Genomic DNA, 22,540 nt, shown 5'->3' with positions numbered 1-22,540 from the left:
CTCAATGTGCATCCTTAATCCCTCTCCTTACCCCACACGCATGACGAGGGGCTGAGGTCATACGCAAGCCGTATGGTAATGTGATAAACAAGGATGGCCAAGGTGTCCTGAGAGCTGGCTCCAAGCCAGCCCCGAGCAAGGTGCTGAGACCGGGGGCTAGGTGACTTGCACGAGGTCCCTCCCACAGCCGTACCTGACGAGCGTCTGGTTGTGCAGGTCCCACACAGCAATGTTCCCATCGCTGCAGCAGGAAAAGCAGACTTTGGCATCGGGGCTGATGGCCAGGGCGTAGCAGGCAGGGGCGGAGGACGTCAGCTCGGCCTTGATGCGGGGTGTGGGTGAGGCCAGGTCCCAGATGGTGAGCGTGCTGGCCTCGCCGCCCACGATGAGCGTGCGCCCGTCAGGGAGCAGCTTGCAGGAGCGGATGTAGTTGTCCCTGTTCTGGAGGAAGAAAGGACAGTGTTCAGCACTGTCCACCTGCCTTCCCAGGGACCAGGAGAGTCACATCCAGCACCTCCGGGCACCCCTGCCACCCCTGCTCACATCCCGCCCTTGTTCCTGGCAGCTGCCAGGCCATCTCCACTGCTCATTCACAACCCTTCAATCTTTCACGCATTTTTTTACACACCCCAGGTCAGTATCATCCTAGACCAGGGGTGGGCAAACTTTTTGACTCCAGGGCCACAATGGGTTCTTAAACTGGACCGGAGGGCCGGAACAAAAGCATGGATGGAGTGTTTGTGTGAACTAATATAAATTCAAAGTAAACATCATTACATAAAAGGGTACGGTCTTTTTTTTTTTTTTAGTTTTATTCATTTCAAACTGGCCGGATCCGGCCCGCGGGCCGTAGTTTGCCCACGGCTGACCTAGACAGTAAAACCATGGATCAGGGAAGTCAGCCAGCGTGCCCAAAGTCACCCAGCCAATAAAGGGCTCAGACAGGTCAACAGGGCTCCCCCGCTGGCCAGGCTACCCTGCTCTCCCATGCCAGTTAGAGGTGCCCACAGCCCAGAATCCTCACCAGGCAGTCCAGCTGGGAGATGGGGCTCTTGCTGCCTGGCTGGCTGATGTCCCAGATCTTCACACAACCCTTGCCGCCCGTGTAGACGTGCCGCGTGGGGTTGCTGATGGTCACGGCACACACCACCTCCCCGTGGCTTAGCGTGTTGATCTGCCGGGCGTGCCTGGGGATGCCGGGGCCTGCCAGGGCATCGTGGGGAAAGGGCACAGGCTGCATCTGCCCATCAGCACTCACATGGAAAGAGTAGGCTCTGAAAGGGCAAGAACTGTCACTCCTGCTGTCCCCAGTCCTCTCCCAGTCTCCCCAGGTCCTGCCCCGTTCCACCAGAACCACCCCAACTGGCCTCACTGCCTCCAGCTGCCCCCCAAATCTTAGGAAACCAGGTAACCCCAACCTTCTTGGCCAGGCTCCACCAGGGTGGGAACTGCTCAATATTCCAGCCTTGACTCTGCTCCTACTTACACATCCTTGCTCCAAACCAGTTCACTAGCCCCACCTGTGCCTTGGAATGGCCTCTCCCACCACCTGTGACATCCCTAACACACCGACCGCCCCTAAAAAACCCCAGCAGAACGCCACGCCCTCCTTCAGGAGCCAGTGGTGTTGGGGGAGGGGATCTGTTTACATCCTCAAACAAATGGGAGAGTAAACAGCAGAGCCAGTGTGTGAGCCAGTGTGGGCTGCCTGCTGTTTCAGGTACTGGGGATGCCAGCTGGGGTATTTCAAACAAGTAGAGCCCAAAGGAGCCCCCAGGCCAACCGTGTCATTTGGTTAGAAGGCCCTAATGTCTGCCATATTCCTTCTCTCCCAGAACCAGTGAGCATACCTCAAAGCCCTCAGCAATTCCCCTTTTAGAGGGAACCCTGAGCTGATCAGGAATATGGACAGGCAGCTCATTCCTGGGGTTATAGTCTGGCCTAGGAGAACCTCTAAAGGGCAGGCTAACACCTTCTCAAGGGAGGTCCACCAGGGCGGGGGTGCTCTCCCCTGCCCTCCCCAGAAGCATGCAGTAAGTGCAGCCAGAGCTTACGGTTTTCCACCAGGAATGGAGGCGAGGCTTGAGGGCAGGCCTGTCGCCCGCATGGGGGGGTGAGGGTCAAAACCAACCTGTAAGGCAAGACAAGGCCAGCCCTTAGTGAGGGATATACCATACATCCCCCCACCCTGGCCGCCTCCTCCTCTGCTTCCTGGTCCTGCCTGTACATCACTGCTTCTTCAGAACCCGGGAGACAGACAAGCAGAGCAGAGCCCAGGAGGGCCAGCGCCTCACCCAGGACAATGGCAGGGAAGGGCTGACAGTCCAGATCTCCCAACGCTGACCCAGCACCCTCCCCACCTCCCTGTCCCCCCTGCCCCACCAGGCAGCGGCCTCTGCCCCACTTCAGTCCCCAGTGTCCCAATGGGCTCTCATATACAGAGGAGGCCCCCGCAGGTATAGGAGGTAAAGACAGAAACTGTCACCTGAAAAAAGACCCCTCTCTCTACCAACCCAATCCAAACTGCTCATCAACACCAACAGACCATTCTCGGTGTCATAGGCAGCCCCATTTGCCAACCCCTGCTCCCTGGAAGTCATCTGACTCATCTTGGGATCCCATCCCGTGGAGCCCGGAAAGACAGGGATCAGCCCCATTTCCCAGCAGGAAGGGCAGGCAGGGAGGCTGCATCATGTGAGGGACATGGCAGCTCGTGGGCAAGCAGGGGGGATCTGGGGCTGCTGATCCCCAAAGGTGGTGTTTTCTTCTTTCTAATGAGCACTGTACCCCACAGGCAGCTAGCAGTCTGGTCGTGAGACCCTTCTGGTATGCAGGAAGTGCCCCCCTAATCCTCACCAGCTCCCCACTCCTTGCTAGTCCCCAAAAAAGGAGCCAAAAAGTCTACGTACAGCTCCAAAGCTCACCATTGGCGATCGGCCATAGGCGGCAGCAGCGGCTGCGGCGGCCGCACTCATCTGGGGCGGGATGTTGTGGAGGCTGGCGTAGGCACTGGGGCTAGTGAGGGAGCCATTCATCTCGTGGTGGCTCATCATGGCAAAGGGCGCTGCGTAGGAGCTGGTGATGGAGATGGGCGTGCGCAGGGCCGAAGCTGCAAGGAGGCAGGCATCAGTGGGAAGTGGCCGCCACGGGGAGTGGGCCCCACCCAGCAGCGATCCTGCCAGCACCCTAGAGCTGCCTGCCCCGCAGTCCTCCCAGAGGAACCCACCTAACTGGGGTCCCACCTGCATAGCTTAAGAAGATTCAAGCGGAAAGAGGTCCCACCTTTTTTATCGGGCAGGTCACGGAAGCCCAAAGAAGGGGGTTGTTCAGAGCCTCACAGAACAGAGGCAGGAGCAAACCATGGGTGCCCCAACCTGTCTGAAGTTCCCTGCCCAGTGGCCCCAGTAAGCCCCATATCAGTGTTGAAGCACCAGCCTGTCTCCTCCTGAAACCTGACCAGGAAGCCTCCCAAAGGCAGGCCCTGGAGAGCCTCAGCTCCAACACACTCCCTGGTCTCTGGCCCATCTGTGCAGCTCCAGCCCTGGCCTGGCAGACCCCTCCCTCAGCCACAGGTACCCCAGCCCTATCGTGCCTACCCATTATACCTATCGGGTCCATGCCCGGAGGTTTGCCTGCCATCGACCGGAGCCCTGGCGTCGTGCTAGTGCCTGGAGTTGGGGCATCGTTCCTCGGGGTTGGTGTGTTGGACTTGAGGCCAGGAGTGGAGGATTTGTCATTCTAAAAAGCGAAGATGCAGAGACCAAGGGAAACCATGGCGCTCTTTATCCCAAGTGCCGAGCACTCGGAGCCACAGTGCCTCGTGCTGGTCACCACATGAAGAATGGGGACAGCCCTCCCCCCCGCCCCCCAGCCCAGCCCAGTTTTGAATCTTCTGCCCCAACAGCCACTCATTCTTGCCCAACCTTGTTTAGCTGAGGCCATGGTGACTTTCCCACTTTGTAGATGCAGCAACCAAGGCTTAGAAACATTAAGTAGCTAGCACAGGCCAAGTAGTAAAACCGGCATTTGAACCTGGGCCAAAGCCCAACCTATTTGTTTTACTCCATCCCTCTGCCCTCTGGTCAGCATCACTCCAGTTCCAGTCTCTTTTCAGATGTTTCCCCTCCACCCCGACCCTCCGCAGCACCAAGGGCAGACCCCACATACATGACCAAGGTCTTTGGTCTTGGAGGAAGGTGTGCTGCTGGAGGAGGCCACCGAGGCGGGGCTGGTGGGGGCATCCTTTTTCAGGCCACGGGCTTTGTCCAGCCCATTTTCAGGAGGGGAGTGTGCTGGGCTGACCCGGGGTGTTGCTGGGTCCTAAAAACACAAGTGATGCACAACTGTACTCAAAGCAGCAACCAGCCTAGACTCTTTCCTGCGCTGGGATGGAAGGGAGTGGGCATGGGTGATAGGAAAAGGAGCTTGGCTGAGAGACTGGGGACCCCAAAGTGGAGGTAACTAGTTCTTAATTATCTAGTCTGATCCCTTCGACTCCCAGATGGGGAGACTGGGGCCTGGGTGGGGATGGGGTGACCTGCCCAAATCACACACAGTTCAGGACTCAGATCTGAGCAGCTGGGCCTCTTGGCCTTGGGTGGATCTGCTCCAGCTGCTCCTCCTGGCTGAGGCTGACCCAGGGGTCACAACCCCACCTCCAGACCCCAGGGTGGTGGGCAGAACACAGCTGACCTGGAGGCCGTGAGGAACCAGCCCTGGCCCTAATCTGGGATCTCTGGGGGGTTCTGTGAGGACCTGTCCTGGGAAACCCGCAGTGCCCATGAAGGCCCAGCCACCAAAGCCCTGCTCTGCTCCTCCCCACCAGCCTGATGCCCCAACTGCAGAGGCCTCCTCGCGCTCCATGGCTGCCAGTATGTTAGCACAGGAGCTGAGACACAGAGCACCCACCAGGCAGGAACACTCTCACACGCCCTTACCTCATTGGAAACATCCACCACTAGATCATCACTCTTGTCCCCATCACTGTCCTGCACCGAGAGAGAAGCCAGTAAGAGGCCACACCCTCCCCACCCCACACCATCCCCACCCTGCTTCCACCAGCTGGATCTGGACCCAGGCCAAACCCGAAGTCCACCAAAGGCGGCCCTCCTCCTCACTGTATTCTAGCCTGGCCCCCAGCCCTGGGGTCATTCTGCTCCCACACCCACTGGCAGCCACACCGACAGCTGGCCATTTATATTTCTAAGCCCCTTTAACTTGTCTCTTTGAAGCCAGACACTACTTTCCAGTGGGTTTATATCTGCCATCATTTACAAGGAAGTGAACTGGTCTCACTTCACCATTTCCACACTCTGTGTGGGAGGGAAGATGAGCCACAGCGCCCAGAAATGCAGCTGAGGCTTCGGCTGTGCAACGTGTCCAAAGCCACAGAGCAGCCAAGTGGCTAAAGAGGGCTTGGCGCAAGACCACCAGGTCCCAGCATAGCATCGTCCTTCCCTCTGTGCCAGCTCTCACCCCTGCACACTGCACAGCCTGCAGAGCAGACACCATGGTCAGGCTGTAGGGTCAAACTGTGAGCAACACAGATGGGCACTCCAGGAGGGCCCAATGGCAGCCGGGGTTGTTGGCCTGTCCCTGAGAGATGCCCTCAGTTCTCCCCAGACTCCGCCGCCCTCCGCCCACCTCCCCCAGGCCACCGCCTACCCTTGGTGGGACCCTCTCCTGCCTTTGGCCCCACTTACTAGTATGTCTTTCTGACTCACCCACAACAGGTCCTGTGGGTTCTCCCACACCCTAGCCTGCCCACCACAAGGCCCAGCAGTGCCCACCACACCCTCAGACATACGTATCGGCTCAGGCTGTCCTTTTCCTCGGCCTTCCGCTTCTTGGCTTCCATACTGTAGTCTGCAGAGCCCCGATGCTTCTCACTGACCCGCAGGCTTTCCGAGGGCGACACTGAGTTATTCTGGAAGCAGGAAGGAGGTTCAGTGTGATCATTTCACACACACAGTCACAGCTAACTAAGTGCGCTAACTCAGGAGGTCAGTGCACGTGTCCTTCGTGTCCGGAAGGTCACAGCTGCACCAGCCCCTCACCAGGAAAGCCTTCCTGACTCCACAGACTAGGTCCCCCTGAGAGAGGCTCTGGGAGCATCACAACTCGCTTTTGTCGCCGAGCCGCTGCTACTAAGTAATTAACCTTGCCATTAGCCCTGTGCCCTCTGGCCTATGAGACTGTGCGCTCCTTCAGGGAGGCAGTCCTCCCGCCGCCTTCACCCCATCTCATGCCTGTCACGCGTATTTGTTCCAAGAAGGGATAAGCAAAATTTGCACCAAGTCCTAAAAGATGGATCTGAGCCGACAAACTGGAACCATGTGCAAATCTTCATCTGCTGACCCGACAGGAATGACTGCTGCCAACAGGCTTTCTAAGTGGAGGTGCAGCTTTAGAGAAATACCAGGATTTCAAAGAGACAGAAATGCAGCGTCTTCCCTCCGAGAGATGGGAAAAGGGCATCAGGGAGGCGGCAGTCCTCCCTGTTCCTGTCACAATGGGAAAGCAGCGGGAAGCGTGCCCAAGGCCCGCTGACAGGAGGCAACATGAAGGAAAGCCAAGTTCCTCCGGCCTGGACCTAATGCGTTCTCCCTTCAAATATAAAGCAAGTAGGGACAAGACCACTTTGGAACTCGAGGCCTGGGGATGGCAAAGATGGGCCAACAGCTGAGGCAGCAGCACCTTGCAGGCAGCCTGGAAACAATGCTCTCCTGAAGGTGAGCGCGCCACCCTCAGAGGAGGACCTGTGGGCTCCCCGGGGTGACCGCGGCAGGAACGCACCATGTGGCTGTCAGCACCAGGCTGGGACGTAGGGAGGGGCACCTGCCAGCAAACCTCTGTGCCCAGAATAAAGTCAGAACCAATGTCCCCCTTGGGGCGGCTGGTTAGGTTTACTCTGGTCTGAGAGCCAAATCCCTAACCTTCCCTCACTTTCTCATTACCCACCCCTGTTCTGAGTACCCAGCATGCAAGGGATGGGGGGGAGCGGGTGCCCAGGATGGAGGAAGAGGCTGCCTTCCGGGAGCTTCCAGTCCAGCCAGAGAGAAGGGAAAGGCCAAGCCATCAACATCCATGCAGTGCAGAGGTGTGTGATGAGGACGCGTGGGGACGCAGAGGGAGTCTGTACACAAGAGGGCAACAAAGGGCAGGCGGGATGAGCCTACACCTCCGTTTTCCCACTTTCCTGGGGGTTAGCGCCGGCGTTTGGGGGAATGGTGTGGAAACCAGCTGCAAACTTAATTTCCTTTGCTAAGCCGGTTTCTGGGCATCCCTTCCCTGCCAAGTTTCTGCCTAAAGCAAATTAAAATGGCAGAGTTATCAAGCCTTGAAGAAAAAAATGGAAGTTATAATGGAACTGCAGTTCAACCTTCCCCACAGCCCTGCGAGTGACGTCGATGTGCGCACAGCCGCAATTCAATTAGCTGCTGCAAGCCTGGCAGAAAAATCACCGTCATTTCATTTCCCTTCCTCCAACGGTGGCCGCCCCATGCTAAGCAGAAATGCTTCCAGGCCCTATCCTTGCAGGCGGGCAGGGAGGAGGGGGCGTGTGGCAGCTCGTGTTTCTCCTTGCGCCCCAGAGCGCAGCTCAGAGCACAGCGAGCTCTTTCTTCTCATGCAGTCAGGCTGAAAACCCTGCTGCTACCGGAGAGTCATGTCAGGCATTTAGCGGCATCGATCCAGCCCGCCTCTGGCTGGCAGGCGGCCAAAAAACTAAGTATTTTTTATTGCTTCGGCTAGGCAAGGAAATATGAATGAAGCTACCTCTAATTGGACTCTAGACTAACCCCTCTGGGACAGCTTCCAGCCCGTCCAGCCATTCCCCCCTCCCACCCCGACAAAGCCTTGTCCTTCCGGCCGTGGGCCACATCTGTTGACAACCTGGTTTCCAAAGGGCTGATTGCTTCAGTCTACACCCCCTCCGACACCATCCCCACATGCACACAGCCCTACTGCCTCTCCCAAGCTGCCCATCCCGCCCCCAGATGGCATCTTGACTCATTCCCACTGGACTCTCCAGGGGCCTGAGCCTGCCCCGCTGCTTTATACATCTGATGTGCATGGATATGGGAGAGTGACATCGAGTGAGCAGCTTAGCTTCTGAGGGTTCCCTGGGGGTTTCTTGCAGCAGAAAGCTTTCATAAACTGGGGCACAAAGCCAAGAGCAAATAGCTATGAGGATGAGGGCGATGCGAAGACAGGGAGGGTTTTGGGCTTCAATGACCCATTTCGTTCTGCAACAGGTCCATTAACCAGGTCAGGTCTGGGACCCTGGGTTCTGTTCTGAGGGGTGGGGTCTGCCTAACTAAGCTGAGAGGCTGGCTGGGCAGGAGGATGCCCATCTATCTTCTATACTAATAAAAGGGTAATATGCTAATTAGACTGGACATCCTTGCAGACAAAGCCATGGTGGCGGGTGCCGAGGCAGAGGTGGTAAGGGGAGATCAGGCCGGCAGGGGAGAGCAGTTAGGGCAGTTAGGGGGATCAGGCTGGCAGGGGAGGCAGTTAAGGGGATCAGGCAGGCAGGCAGAGGCAGTTAGGGGCAATCAGGCAGGCAGGGGTCCCGGATTGGAGAGGGTGCAGGCTGGGCTGAGGGGGCCCCCCCAACACTCCCTGCTGTGCACAAATTTTGTGCACTGGGCCTCTAGTGTTAGAGATAAAGAAACTGAGACTGGGAGAGGCCAAGAGAGTCATCCAATGTCCCATGAAGCCAGGACCAGACCCAAGCTTTGAGGGGTCCAGTCTCGGCCTTCTCCTATTGAGGCAAGCCACTTCTCCAAACGCCACCTTCTGAGAACCAACACTAAAACCATCAGAATGAATTTTCAACTTCAGTTATTTCTTTTCTTATGTAGTGAGCCCCTCCCGGGCCCCCATGTGGATCTGGATTCCTGAGCACGAGGACCAGTCCAAAGGGGACACGAGCACTGCTGCTCAGAGGGGCTCACACTCAGCCTGGGCAGTGGCTGCGAAGGGGAGGTGGGTCGGGATGGTTAGTTAACTGCCTGACCTTCCAAGTCCTACTTAACACAAGGTAACAAAGCTATCCTAGCAGATTAGGTGGCCCCGGATACAAGGACAGCGATGAGGAACAAAATGCCTTTGCTAATCGCTGGAGGATATTTTTTATCCAGACTCCACTGTGCTTATTCAGAAGGCTTATTCACTTGAAACAGAACCTCTGAGCCTCAGTGTGATCAGAAAGATTTACAACAAATCTCAGAGCTGGCAGATGTGCAGGCAGCCTGGCCTTAATGCTCACTTCCTAGCACTTTCTTAAACCCAGAACAGAGAGAAACCTCAGAACATGAGGAGGCAGGATCATATGGGGGCAGCCAACCCGGGGGGTGGCGAAGCACCCCCACCCAGGACGTGGGACACCTAGGTCCTAAGCCAGTGATGGCGAACCTTTTGAGCTCAGCGTGTCAGCATTTTGAAAAACCCTAACTTAACTCTGGTGCCGTGTCACATATAGAAATTTTTTGATCTTTGCAACCATAGTAAAACAAAGACTTATATTTTTGATATTTATTTTATATATTTAAATGCCATTTAACAAAGAAAAATCAACCAAAAAAATGAGTTCGCGTGTCACCTCTGACACGCGTGTCATAGGTTCGCCATGACTGTCCTAAGCCCTGGATCAGCCCAGAGACTCCACAGACCCCCCCCCCCCCCCCCCCCCCCCCGGGAGGCCCCAGTGCCGGCCAGCAGACCTCTCTGGTTAACCACTTCTCCTGTAAAGGGAGTTAGAGCTCCTTTAGCCAGAGCACTTTATTTGACAAATGATGGACCAAAAGCCTGGAGATGAAGGCTTCCCCAACTGAAGGTCACTCTCAACAGGTGACAACAACTCCCATTTCCTGACAACACTCCCCCCCCACCACCAACAAAGCACCTGGTGCCCTCCTCCCGCCCCCAAACACACCCAATTGGTCCCAGAGTGCTGACACTTACCGCACTGGATTCTCTCTCTTTGGGGACCGAAGGCCAGGACAGGAGGAGGGTCAGGGCCCCAAAACAAAAAAGAAAGAGAAAAGGTCAGTCTCAATGTTTTCAAGCAAGCAGCAGTCCTGGCCTCACTGTGGGTCAGCCAAGGCAGGGCTGTAGGGGACGTTTCTCAGTTTGGAAATTAATTGCCCCAATTCTAACACTTCCCCCGGCCACCAGTCCTGGGCAGCCTGTGTGGCCTGGCTCTCCCAGACATGCCAAGGAGGACACCTCGGCTACCAGTCAGCAATTTTTAAGCCATAAGCTTGGGAAGGATCATGCTATGGAAAATAACCATAGGATCTGGGATTGAGAACATTACTGCTTTTTTAAAAAAAAGAAATTGTGAGAATGGTGTTGTTTGTTGTTTAATTGACACCATTCTCTGTCTCTTTTCCCAGAAGCCCCTGGAAGCAGAAGCCTCTGATTACTTAACCAGTCGGGCACTAGCACCCTAACTGCCCTGCCTGCTGGGGGGGAGTCCCATCCTACTGCAGGGAAGAGATGTAAGCCTCTGGCTCCCACAGCCTGGTGCCACCTTGGGGCCCCATCCTGGGCAGGATGATGACACTCCAAGCCCCTAGTGCCCAAGAATGTGGTGCCCAGGGGGCTCAGAAGGTGCCAGCTGTGTGCTTTGGCAAACATCTAAGGGCAGATGAAATCATCCCGCTGGATACTTGAATTTGCATTATGTTATATGTCAATTATATCTCAATAAAGCTCGAAAGACCACCTCAGGGCAGAGCACACAAGGTGGCGGTTTTTGAAAAGGGTCTCCCAGGAAGCCGGCCCCTTCCTTTCCCATTCGAACTGAGTCCTCCTGAGGGCCTGCCCTGTGCAGCTTCCTGGGTCCTCATGTAAGGGCCCAGGGGAGGGTGGGGGCAGGTCCTCATTGCAAGTCTTCCCAAGCACCGTCCGCAGTAGTGTGGTGGCAACCTCTGCCTAAAGACAGTCACCTCACAAGTCTTTACGTGAGTGCTGACTGCGTGCCGTTTCCAAGGCACCTGCGTGGGTGAGACACACATTCAGTTCAATACCCCTGCCCTCAGAGGACCGATAATCCTGGAGGACCAACGCTTTCCAGGGGTAGGATACAAGAGGACAGTAACAAAGGCTCAGTTCTTGGGACTCTACCTCTTAAACTCTTATGTGAATTTGCAAAAGACCCCAGCCTGGCCAGGAAGGCATCCTGAAGGCGTGGGACTGAGGCCGGCCCTTAAGACTAGGCACAGTATCTAGGAAAATATGAGTGGAGGGTACTCTAGGATGAATGAACAAGGTGTCTTCCAAGGCAGAGAATCCGGTGAACATTGGGGATTGGGGGGATTGGCGGGATTGGCATGGGTGACGGGGCTCTTGTTCCCACCCACCAGGAATTCAAGAGACAGCTCCAAAGCTTTTGCTAACTCCTGATCCTAGGGGGACAGCATTTGCTGTGTCCACTTACGTGGGGCCTACCGGACCTCTGCCCCAGCCCAGCCCTGCCCTCTGCCCTCTGCCCTCTGCCCCCAGCCCCAGATCTAGGCCGCACCTCTGTGGTCCAGCTCATGGTGGTTCTTCTCGTCCTTCACTGTCATGTGGGCCTGGCTGCCCAGGGCTCCGAGTGCCAGCAGCCCCGAGCTGCTCCCTGTCACCGGGGGGATCCCTGGAGGCTGGAGGCCTGATGGGTGGGGTGGCAACTGGACCGGGGGGCCATGCGTGGCATGGGAGAGGTGCTGCGCCTGGAGCTGCTGTTGCTGCAACAAAGTTGGTGGTGAGCACAGCTGAGCAAAAAAGGGCAGGGGAAGCCACAGGCTTCCTTCATGTGGCAGCAGGGGGAAAGGCCCCTCAAAACCTTTGTCCCCAGCTCAGTCCACATGCTGTATTGCTAAAGGAAGTCTGTTAATGGACTGCAATTTAGATACAAGATTTATGTCTTCAAACACTCCACCTGTCCCCCCACCCAATTCAGGATAAAACTTCTCCATGTTTAAAAGTCAAAGATAAATAAAGCATGCATTTAAAAACCAGCCATCAGGGCTCCCTCTCAGTGGAGGGGATCCATTTCTAAGCTCCTGGTAGTTCATGTTTGTTCACACTTACATGCCTTCAACATTAGCAGCCAGCACCCCCCACCCTGAGCCCTTATCACAGGGAAGGTTCCCCTAACACTGAGGCACTCCAGGCCTGCCTTGGAGCGAGGGCTGGCTCCAGCAGCCAAGTCCAAGATCAAAAGGAGGCCGAGGCTGTGAAATGAGAGCTAATGTCACTGGACATCAGAGTGAAGAAGAGGGTAACAAGAGTGGAGTCTTCCCTGGCTGGGTAACTCAGTGGTTAGAGCAGCCCCGATATGCCAAGGCTGTGGGTTCGATCCCCAGTCAGGACACATACAAGAATTAACCAAGGAATGCATAAGTAAGTGCAGCAACACATCTATGTCTCTCTCTCAAATCAATAAACAATGAAGAAAACAGTGGACTCTTTAGAACCAGTGCAGGATGCAAACCCCAGCTCTGGCACTTATTACCGTGTGACCTCAGGCCGGTTACTCATTAAGTGAGCTCATAGCAGTAGCTAACATTTACCAGAGGGCTTACAATATCTCCCCTCTGTTCTAAACCTTGATCTGATTAACTCAGCATTATCAACAACAGCAACGATAACAGTCCCTAGCAAAGGAGTTTGGCTCCCTGCTCCAGACACCATACCCCTTCCCAGCACTAGCCTCGGGGTCCTCTCTTCCCTTCTCCCCCCTCCCACACCCAAGGGATTGGCTTAGGGCAGTGATGGCGAACCTTTTGAGCTCAGCGTGTCAGCATTTTGAAAAACCCTAACTTAACTCTGGTGCCGTGTCACATATAGAAATTTTTTGATCTTTGCAACCATAGTAAAACAAAGACTTATATTTTTGATATTTATTTTATATATTTAAATGCCATTTAACAAAGAAAAATCAACCAAAAAAATGAGTTCGCGTGTCACCTCTGACACGCGTGTCATAGGTTCGCCATCACTGGCTTAGGGCAGCCTTAGATCTCTCCCCTGCAGCCAGGACAAAATGCCCTTTGTCTTAACATTCCTAGGCTGGGGCCTTGGATGTGCTGGTACCCACCTGTACATACATCTTTCCTCTCAACTAGCACAAGAGGAGGGAACCAACATTAATGAATGCCTGGGCATTTCCAATATTATCTCCGACCCTTCCATTCACCTGGCAAAGGAGGGGTTGTGCCCATTTTACAGATGAATAACTGACGCTTGAGGGGGTAGGGGGAGTAGCCAGTAACTAGCAAAGTCCCATCTCTAGTAAGTGGGATCTGGGCTCAAATCTATCAGCCACCAACCTCATCCAGAGAATATTCCTAAGGAGGACCCCAAAGTAAGAAGAGCTCTTTGGGGGTGTGGGGGGACAAAGAGCCAAAGTCTGATAAGCTTGCGTGTCAATGTTAACTGTGGCTTTGGGGCCACTGCTGACCCATGGCAACACACAGTAAAGGCCCACAGTTCTGATTGGAGGTAAGGCTCCAAGAGGCAGTATTTGAGGTCAGAAGTTAGCTACCCCGCTCTCCCACAGCTAAGCTGTAAACTGCCAACCTGGCCCACCCCAAAGTTAATGGCAACCACAGCTACCACCGCACTCCTGGCCCAGAGAGCTCGTTTCTCAGCTCTGGGAGAAAGGCTGGGACTTGCAGCCAAGACCTGGGACGTCTGTTGCCGGGCAGTTTACAGAAGCTGCTGTTGGGCACTGGTCCCAGTGTGACCCGACCCCAGATCTGTCCCCAAGATGCCCAAGCAGGAACCAAGTGCAGGGACTGGGGAGCTGGAGTCACAGGAACCCAGTGCAGAGATCCAACCCACCGGCTGGACTCAGCTTTCTGGGACTGGAGCTTAGAGCTGAGGTCCCCCACCTTTTCTGTGTCAAGAAAATGTAATTTTTATATCTAATTACAAAAGTAATACATGCTCAATGTCAGAAATATCACAAATAAGTAGAGATTTACAATTTTTTCCAAAAATCTTACCCTTCAATCCCACTCCCTGGAACATCGACTGTTCATCTGTCTAGATTTTCCTTTATGAAAATCCATAAATTTCAAATGTATTTTTATACAAATAGGCTCTTGTTAACTTTATTGTTATACAATTGGATTTTAATTTAGAGGGTTACAAACAAATCAATATTTCCTTTTTAATGGCTGCATAGTATTCCTTGATGTGGTTGAACCATTCAACTTTTTTTTTTTTTAATCCTCACCTGAGGATATTTTTTCCATTGAGAGACAAATTGATCGATTAGTAGCCTCCCACACTCACCCTGACTGGGGGCCAGAGATTGAACCCTCAACCTTCCATCTATATTCTAACCACTGAGCTAAATTGGCCAGGGCTGGACCATTCAACTTTATCTAGATGCCAAGTTTTAAAATGAGTCTCTGCTGGGGGCCCTATGGTTTTAGACCAGTTGCTGGTAGGCCCTCCAATACTACTACAGTTAACTATTCAGTAAAATTCCAGAAAGCAAAAATGGAGGTATTTAGTCTACTCTTTACTGTGTATGGCCAATAAGATCACTGGAGGGAGAAGGGAAAGAGGAAGGGAGGATATCCTGGCTTCAAAGAAGTAGCTCTGCTGCCTGGGAACAGGGCTAACTCCTCCATTAGCAATTCTGTGTCTACAGAAAGAGCTTATTGAAGATTGGTAGCCATGGAAACACCCTGATTCTTACCTTACCAGGTAAGGTCTGCCCTGGGACCCAACCTTCTAGGCTCATCTTTCAAATGCCACCTCCTCTAGAAGCTCCCATCCTCCTGGTCAGCTTCTCCCTTCTAAGATTTCTAACAGCTCAGACTTGAAATCAGGCAGACTAAGGTGGACAGCCAGATGTCCTTTACCAGTTGAGACCTTAGATGAGTCAGCGGACCTCTCTGGGCTCAATTTCCTCATCCGTGAAATGGGAATCAGAATGCAACCCATTTCTTCAGGTTGTGCAAGGATCACATGCTTTACTACATGTCAAGGCAAAGCAGGTGCTCAGTTAATATCAGCAAAATCTATGACTGGACTGCAGATATAACTATGTCTTTCATCTTTATATGATGCTTGGCAACTTGTGGCTTCCAGAAAAACAGAGACCTTGTTTTATCCGTCCCAGCACCTCAAATGTGGTGCCTGACATGCTTGCCGGGAAAAGGTAAGCATGGAGAGAGAGAGGCTGGGAAGTAAGACAGCACAGTGGCTCTGTCCAAGAGTGACCATCCACCTCCCACATCCGTGCCTCCTCTCCAAGGCCCATTTAGATGCAGCTCGAACTGTTATTTGGGACAAGGAGCATCAGTGTGGCTTCCTGCTTCCTTCCCTGCAACATGAACCAGTGAACCAGCATCAGAAACTTGGAAAACAGAGGCTTGCAAAGCTGTTGCACTTCCAAGACTGAGGGGTGGTTTCTGCCGTTAGCATGTCAAGCACAAGTCTTCTTTACAACGGAGGAAAGGAAACTTCCATGGTGCCATGTCCTTCTCATCTTCAAGTACCGGAGTTCCCCCCCTGCACAGCCAGAAGGTCTCCTCTGAGTGATCTGAAGGCAGTCAAGAGTGGCCCGACAGGCTCCAGGAAACAGGAACAGAAGAGGCAGCCTCCAAGGCTTCCTTCTCAGGGTGGGGGCAGATGCCAAGGGCTGGTTGGGCACAGGTCTTCGTTACAACACAGTGAAACAAAGTTTTCTCCCTAGTGGGGCAGGGGGAGCCAGCTGGCAATTGACGATCCGTGCATCTCACCACCCCCATGTCACAGCCCAGCCCCTCTGCAGGCAGGCAAGCAGGCAGGCAGGGCACGGCCCTCCTCAGGCTGCATTTCTACCCCCTGTAACATCCCTGACTTCAGAGGACAATGTGCCAAAACACAGTAACATGTGAGTGAGAGGATGACCATATTTTCAATTGGGAAAAAGGAATCAAGTCCATAGTCTGAGGAAGGCCCTGAGCTGACCCCTTGGCAGCAGCCTGACTCCGGTTTCCACTATTCCTTCTCACTCTGGGACTCCTCCATCCACGATGTGAAAGGAAGTCAACCACCCGCCTGCCCCGCTCCACCTCCAACCCCAGAAGAGGGGCTAGGAAATTGGACCAAGCCCACCCACGAATGTTCTTCCTGCCCCTTTACCATTTCAGACCAGAACACAAGCATGTCCAAGAAGGTGTCCTATGGGGCTTTCGTGTGTCCCCATCCTCCACACGTGTGCCAAGTGCCTGTGCCCTGGGCTCAGGAGGTATGGCCACTTACAAGCGAGGCCATTGGGAAGACTGTTTGCAGAGTATAAGTAATTGGATTATGCATATCATGCTCTATGTTTTTGTGAGCTCATTTAATGCTTCACTCCTCAGGTTCACGATTTGGGCTAAACTTAGTGAAGTTCTGTGTTCTCTAAATGCTTCCAGAGCCACGACCCACGGAAGATGTCCACCAAAGCAAGCACAGAGTCCTCACTGTATAAAATGAACACTTCTTGCCCTTTAAGGAGAGGGGGAGCAGCCCCAAGCCTCCACTCATTCCTTTGCTTCTCATGGCTGGTGGACCCATAGCTGGTGGGGATCACAACAACCCTTCTGATCCCCAGTTCAGAGATGGGGTCAGGGTCAGAGAGGCTAAGGGACTCTGCCAGAAACAACCAGAGCCAGGACTCAACCCCAACATTACTTGTCTCCACCATGGCCGCCTGGCTAAAAGAAACAATGCATTCTAAGGCCTACTCTCTTGCCATCCTTCTTCCTCCTGTAAAATTCAATCAACTGCCCAGCTGGTGTGGCTCGGGGGTTGAGCGTTGACCTATGAACCATGAGGTCACAGTTCAATTCCAAGTCAGGGCACATGCCCAGGTTGTGGGCTCCATCCCCAGAAGGGGGCATGTAGGAGGCAGCCAAACAATGATTCTCTCTCATCATTGATGTTTCTCTCTCTCTTCCTCTCTGAAATCAAGAAAAATACATTTTAAAAATTTCAATCAACTGAATCCAGCTCAACGACATCCTGGAGTGAATGCAAGAACCTTAGGTATGGCTTCACCACTCTAGATAAATACAAACTCCCTCTTTCTCCTCCTCCCCCCCCCCCCCCCCCCCCACACACACTTTAATAAAGTGCATGTAACAGTAGGGGGTCTGTAGGAACTGGGTCCTGCCAGGCCCCGACTAGCAGAGATATCTTCCAGCCTGTCTTTCCTAGATGGACACGAGTTCCCTGTGGCCTCACAGGGGAGTAGGTGGGCTGGGCCTGCGAGCCTGAGCTCCCTGGACCAGCCCCCCTGTCTCCTCTCCTCTCACACTAATCTGATGCTGGATCCTGGCCCTTCTTACCAGGAAAGGGAGACCCTAGAGCAGGGATGGGGAACCTTTTTTCTGCCAAGGGCCATTCGAATATTTGTAACATCATTCACAAGCCATACAAAATTATCAACTTAAAAATTAGCCTGCTATATTTAGTCAAACATTTAATTAACTCACCCCTAATGCCTTGGAAGGGCCAGAACAAATGCTTTCGCAGGTCTTTTACAGTCTGCAGGCTGGACGTTCCCCACCGCCCTAGAGGTATCTCAATTCAAGCAGTAAGTATTCCATTAGCTACAGGCATGACCACGCCAGACATACCTAACTTATCTCTCACCTCTCTCTGAGCTGAGCCAAGACATGGCCCCAGAATCCTTTAACTCCATGCCCAAGAGAGCCCTAAACAACTGACTGAAGCAGGAGGCACATTTATGAAACTTGCCTAGTTCTTCTCCATCTTTTCCCAAATGGGGAAACTGAGGCCTGGGGGGGGGGCGGGAATGAAGCAACTTGCTCAAAGCTCTCCTAATTCCCAGACCAGGGGGCTGGGCTACTTCCCCCTCTAGAGGGGCTGATCCACAGCACCATGGGGATATTAAGAGCCTCTTTGGACCTTCTCTCCACTGCCCTTTATGGCTGGGGACAAGACATCTACTCTCTTGCCACCAGCCTGCGGCCCTCCTGGCCCCCTGCCCCATGCCATCCTTCTCCACCTCACTTTCTAAAGTCAGCTTAGTTAGCTGCAAGCTCACTCTCCCCTCTCCTTCCTGAGGAGGTGCCATCTTCTCGTTGGCTTGCAGACAAGCCTGGCTCCCAGTGCAACGGGCCTCAGCTGTCCGTAATTCCTGCCTTGTGAGGCTCTGTCAGGCGCAGCGATTAGACGGCTGCCTGCTTAATGACAGGGCAACGGCTGCATTCACTCAGAGCTGCAGAAGCAATTACCTTGAAAATGGGGGTCACAGGCCCCACTCGTTGGCTTTAATTGAATTCCAATATCTGCCTGGAGCTGCCTTGACCTAACTTGTAGCTTCCTAAATACTACTTAAAGGAAGTGGAGCTAATCCAAGCAGCACTTCTACCCCAATTTCACTCTTTTGTAGAAGTTAAAAAAAATTATTTCCATAAGAGGATTTTAATTCCAAAGGGGAAAAAGAGGGGGAGAGGGGACCCCATTGTGGCCACTGTAGGGAGGGGAGGGCTCATCCTGAAAAAGGGGATGGGGATGAGGAGCTGGAAGAGGAGAAATTCCAGGACAGAGCTCACAATGTGCTTGCCACCCCTGATCCCCCTTCTACCACTGTCAGCTGAGCCATGAGACAGGAACTGGTCACTGAGACATAGGACACAGGATGGGGGCTGAGCCCTGGGCTGGGAGTTGGCCCCTGGGCCTCTGCCTGGCTTTGCTCCTAAACAGTATATGACCGTCCCTAAATCACTTTTCCTCTCTGAAAAACAAGGGCATTGGCTGGATAGAGCAGTGGTTCTCCACCAGGAGCCATTCTGCCCCTCCCAGACAGACACAGTGCTGGATGTCACAATGTGGGGGGCTGCTACTGGCATCCAGTAAGTAGAGGCCAGGACTGCTGAACAACCTCCAATGCACAGAACAGCACCCCACAAAGCACCTGGTCCCAACACTGGGTTAGAGGATCCTAAAGAGACGTCAAACTTTGGTATTATGATGTCCCCCCTGGGGGTGCTGCCCCCCAAAACTCAATGGCTAACAACATTGCTTGCTCAGTCCCCTTTCCAAACTCCCCCATGCCCCTCGCACATAACAGGTGAGGGTCTGCTCCTCCCCCAATGCTACCAGGACCGGTCTAACACTTCATGCCCTTCCCCAGCAGCATTGGGGAGCTGCCACGGAGCTCACACCAGGAGTACAGGACCACATAACCATCGTGGATCCCAATGGCAAGAGGGAGGGTCGGGACCCACCAGCATCTCTGTCACTCAGACCTCCACCTCCAGGCATTGCTGACCCAGAGAGATGAGTTGGCCCCCGCCCTCCTTTTACAGATGCAGAAACTGAGGCTGGAAGAAGAAATGAGCCTGCCCGAGGTCACACGGGAGGAGCCAGAACTAGAACACAAGTCTCCAGGTTTCGGCCCCGAAATGAAAAGCCAAGAGTCACCATCTACCCCACCAAGCAGAAAACTCCGGAGCCTGCAGTTCCACTTTGAAATAATGACCTCATTTAAGGAAAAAAAAAGAATGAAAACCAGCCAGAACCCCAGAACGTTAGGGCTGAAGGGCCCCCGGCCAACCAGTCCACTGTTTCCCAAGCCTGACTATCCTTCAGAATAATTCCAGATCTATGGAAAAGAACTCTGTGGCGAATTCCCTGGAATCTACATTGTTCCAAAGCCCCCTTGGGGACCCTGACCCAGCTGTCTGTGGATGGGAAGCAGTGATCTCACCCACTCCCTGCGTTTTATCACTTTAGGGACAAAAGGTGAACAAGAATACCCCAAGGGTAAGAACCTTGTCCAAAGTCACACTGAAAAGGTGTTTTTTCTCAGATGTTTACCTTAAACATCCTTAGCCTCAACCAAAGCACCAATCAAGAGAAAGATGCTATTTGCAACCAAGAACTAAAGATGCAAGCCAGGTAGGGGCTGGGGAAAGATCTGGCTTCCTCCTTTCACTGAGGGATCAAACAAGAAGTGGGTTCGTAAAGAGCTCTGGGATATTTTCCCTGTTCCCTGGACCTCGGAGGTCAGGATGACCTGTCTAGGTCCCGCAGCTGGAATTCACAAGGGCAAGTGAGGAAGGCTCAGCCAGGCAGCCGAGTGCATGGGACAGCAAGGCACAACCCCAAATTCCACAGCACGCTTCACATCAACAGTACAGCAGAGACAGTTCTGATCCCAGATGGCTAAAGAAAGGCAGACCTTTGCCAGGGAGGGGGGACAGAGCAGACAGGCCCTTGGAAGGCATGAGGAGGAGGTTGGGGACCCCATCAGTCAGCCTGGTCTTAAACGTGATCCCAGAGCCCATCCCCCTCAATGGTGGGGACACCAAAAGTTGAGGGAGAACAGGGATAATGAGTTTAGAGGTTGATTTGAGACATGTCTTTAATTCAGGGACTTGGGTAGGCAATGAGGGACCCAACGGGGAGAGAGCCCCAAATGGACCCAAGCCTATGAAATGCTTCAGGAGATGGAGTCCTGGGGCTGCCATTCTTTGAGGCCAGCTGAGATCAAAATCGATCTCTGGTTATGATAAATGAGAGGAATAAAAGGGCTATACACACGGTGAGAGGCAGATTGGGGAGTCCACGTACCCCGATGATGGCATTCAGCTCCGTCATGGTGACCTGCTTGGCACGTTCCACAGCCTGCGCCACCTGCTGCTGGTGCTGGAGGGAACGGAAGGGGTTAACTGCGGCGGCTCGGGCCAGGCACCTGCCTAGCCCCACAGACACAGAGGCAGAGGAGGTCCGACACTGACGGGACACAGGTGGGTCGCGGACAGGGCATTTCCACTTTCTTCTTTAGATCCTTTTCAATGAGCATGTATTGCTTTTGTAATCAAAACTTCATATAAATTGTTTTAAATTAAAATATAAATGAACCAAAAGATGGGTATTGGTCAATGGCCCCCCTCCAACAGACATACAAAAAAACTTTTTTCCATGCGTTAGACTATAAGCTGGACATCGATGGCATTATTGAATGATTATTAATGTTCTAAATGCAGTAACGGTATTGGAGTCACGCAGAAGCCTGTCCACATTGTTAGGAGACGCAGCGGGAGCAGTGAGTGGTGAGCTGTCAGGATGTCTGCAGTTTACACTCAAAGGTTCAGAAGAAATACATATGTATCTAAATATAATCAAATCTGTATCTATCTAAATAGAGAGAAAACAAAAACGTATGTCTACACAGAAAGAGAAAGAAAAGCAGCATTATGAACTCAAAAGTAAGCAATGAGTTGATTTGGGTGATGAAGATGTCTCCATGTTATGTTCAAAAGCTGCAACAAATGCACCACTCTGGTGGGGGCAGCTATGGGAAATCTCTGTACTTTCCACTCAGTTCTGCTATGAACCTAAACTGCTGCAAAAAAAGAGTCTTTTTTAAAAAAAACATTTTTCGGTGTATTCATTCCCTTCAGCCTTGAGGTAGCACCAGCTTCGTATGCAGCTGTTTTCCCTACCAGGCTGCAAACTCTGAGGACATGGCTATATCCTGTTCTTACAAGAAGTCAATCATTTTTGACCCAGGGCTCCAGGAGTGAGCTGAGAAGGGCCCAGGAGGGGCATGGAGGGCAGGGCCTGCCCCAGCCGAAGTGAGCTCTGCCAGACGGAAATGGGCCTCGCAGGCAGCCCCTGTCCACCCTGTACCAAAGAGCGTCCTTGGAGACGTTTCCACTAGCTCAGCACCTTCCCCAGGTGGGGGCCCCTTGCAAAGTGGCTTAGAAGGTGATGTGAGCGATAAGGTGTGCCTTTGGCGAGTGCACTGTTCTGAAGGGTGGGGTCCCCTGTGGGTACTGGTTCCCCTCACAGGGTCTGGGTCTTGACACTGACTGGCCAGGTGTCCTTGCTCCTAGATGGCTCTAGGTGTGGAATTTCAAGCACAGGGAAGCAGAGGTTGAACTGGATACAGCATGGGGGCACAGAGGCACCTGCTGCCCATTGCTACCCCAGTGGCAGGCCAGAACCCCCCTCTCTGGTCTCAGATAGTGGCAGAGAATTAGTCCCACCAGAAAAAGGAGCACGTTGTTCCTCTGATGTGGCTCCCAGCCCTGAACTGGCTGGAGAAGGCTCTGTAAACCCCAGGTTGTCAACTTCAACTTCAGTCCTATGAACGAACAGGAGCTAGAGCTCCGGTGGGACCTCATCAGCCAGTGGCTGCTTTGGAAAGACAAGGACACAACAAAAAGTCTTACCTCTTGTGACAGGAAAGGCATGATCTGTGCTAAAATTGTGTTCAGTCTCTTCGCAATCTCTGTCTGCAAAAGAAAAGAGACCTCATGAAGTTCAGGCAAATAAATCGTCCCCAAAATGTCAGACAAGTGGAAGTGCAAACTGCCCCAAACCACAGACCCTCCCACCGGCTCATCTTTTCCCCCCTCAGGAGCCTCTTGGCTAAATCACAGCATGAAGAAATCTTCCAACTCCCCCAACCACTCTGCCTACATTCTGGGGATCTCCAATTTTGTCAGAGGTGGTCCAGCTGTCTGGGTCAGAATATAGTTTGTCTCTTTTGGATGAAAACAGAGCAATAAAACAAGAA

The 22,540-nt window shown here is 53.1% G+C and overlaps 1 protein-coding gene across 19 annotated transcripts in view; it reads right to left on the bottom strand.

Annotated features, from left to right (window-relative positions):
* Positions 1-22,540, bottom strand: part of TLE3 (transducin-like enhancer of split 3) — a 45,848-nt gene that overhangs the window by 4,891 nt on the left and 18,417 nt on the right. For 2 of the 19 annotated variants that reach the window (XM_014542911.1, XM_014542921.1), the window contains 12 exons: positions 22,194-22,256; positions 20,557-20,661; positions 11,534-11,738; positions 9,970-9,986; positions 5,807-5,926; positions 4,938-4,988; positions 4,168-4,320; positions 3,597-3,738; positions 2,910-3,109; positions 2,055-2,155; positions 1,025-1,274; positions 194-441 (listed from right to left, as the gene is read on the bottom strand). In XM_014542911.1, the coding sequence (XP_014398397.1) occupies positions 194-441; positions 1,025-1,274; positions 2,055-2,155; positions 2,910-3,109; positions 3,597-3,738; positions 4,168-4,320; positions 4,938-4,988; positions 5,807-5,926; positions 9,970-9,986; positions 11,534-11,738; positions 20,557-20,661; positions 22,194-22,256 (1,655 nt within the window). The remainder of the gene's footprint in view (positions 1-193; positions 442-1,024; positions 1,275-2,054; positions 2,156-2,909; positions 3,110-3,596; positions 3,739-4,167; positions 4,321-4,937; positions 4,989-5,806; positions 5,927-9,969; positions 9,987-11,533; positions 11,739-20,556; positions 20,662-22,193; positions 22,257-22,540) is intronic. The other 17 variants (XM_005870253.2, XM_014542915.1, XM_005870256.2 and 14 more) reach the window with 17 other exon arrangements.

Source organism: Myotis brandtii, unplaced genomic scaffold (assembly GCF_000412655.1).
Source record: "Myotis brandtii unplaced genomic scaffold, ASM41265v1 scaffold315, whole genome shotgun sequence".
Taxonomy (NCBI): domain Eukaryota; kingdom Metazoa; phylum Chordata; class Mammalia; order Chiroptera; family Vespertilionidae; genus Myotis; species Myotis brandtii.
This window is presented reverse-complemented; position numbering and strand designations above follow the sequence as displayed.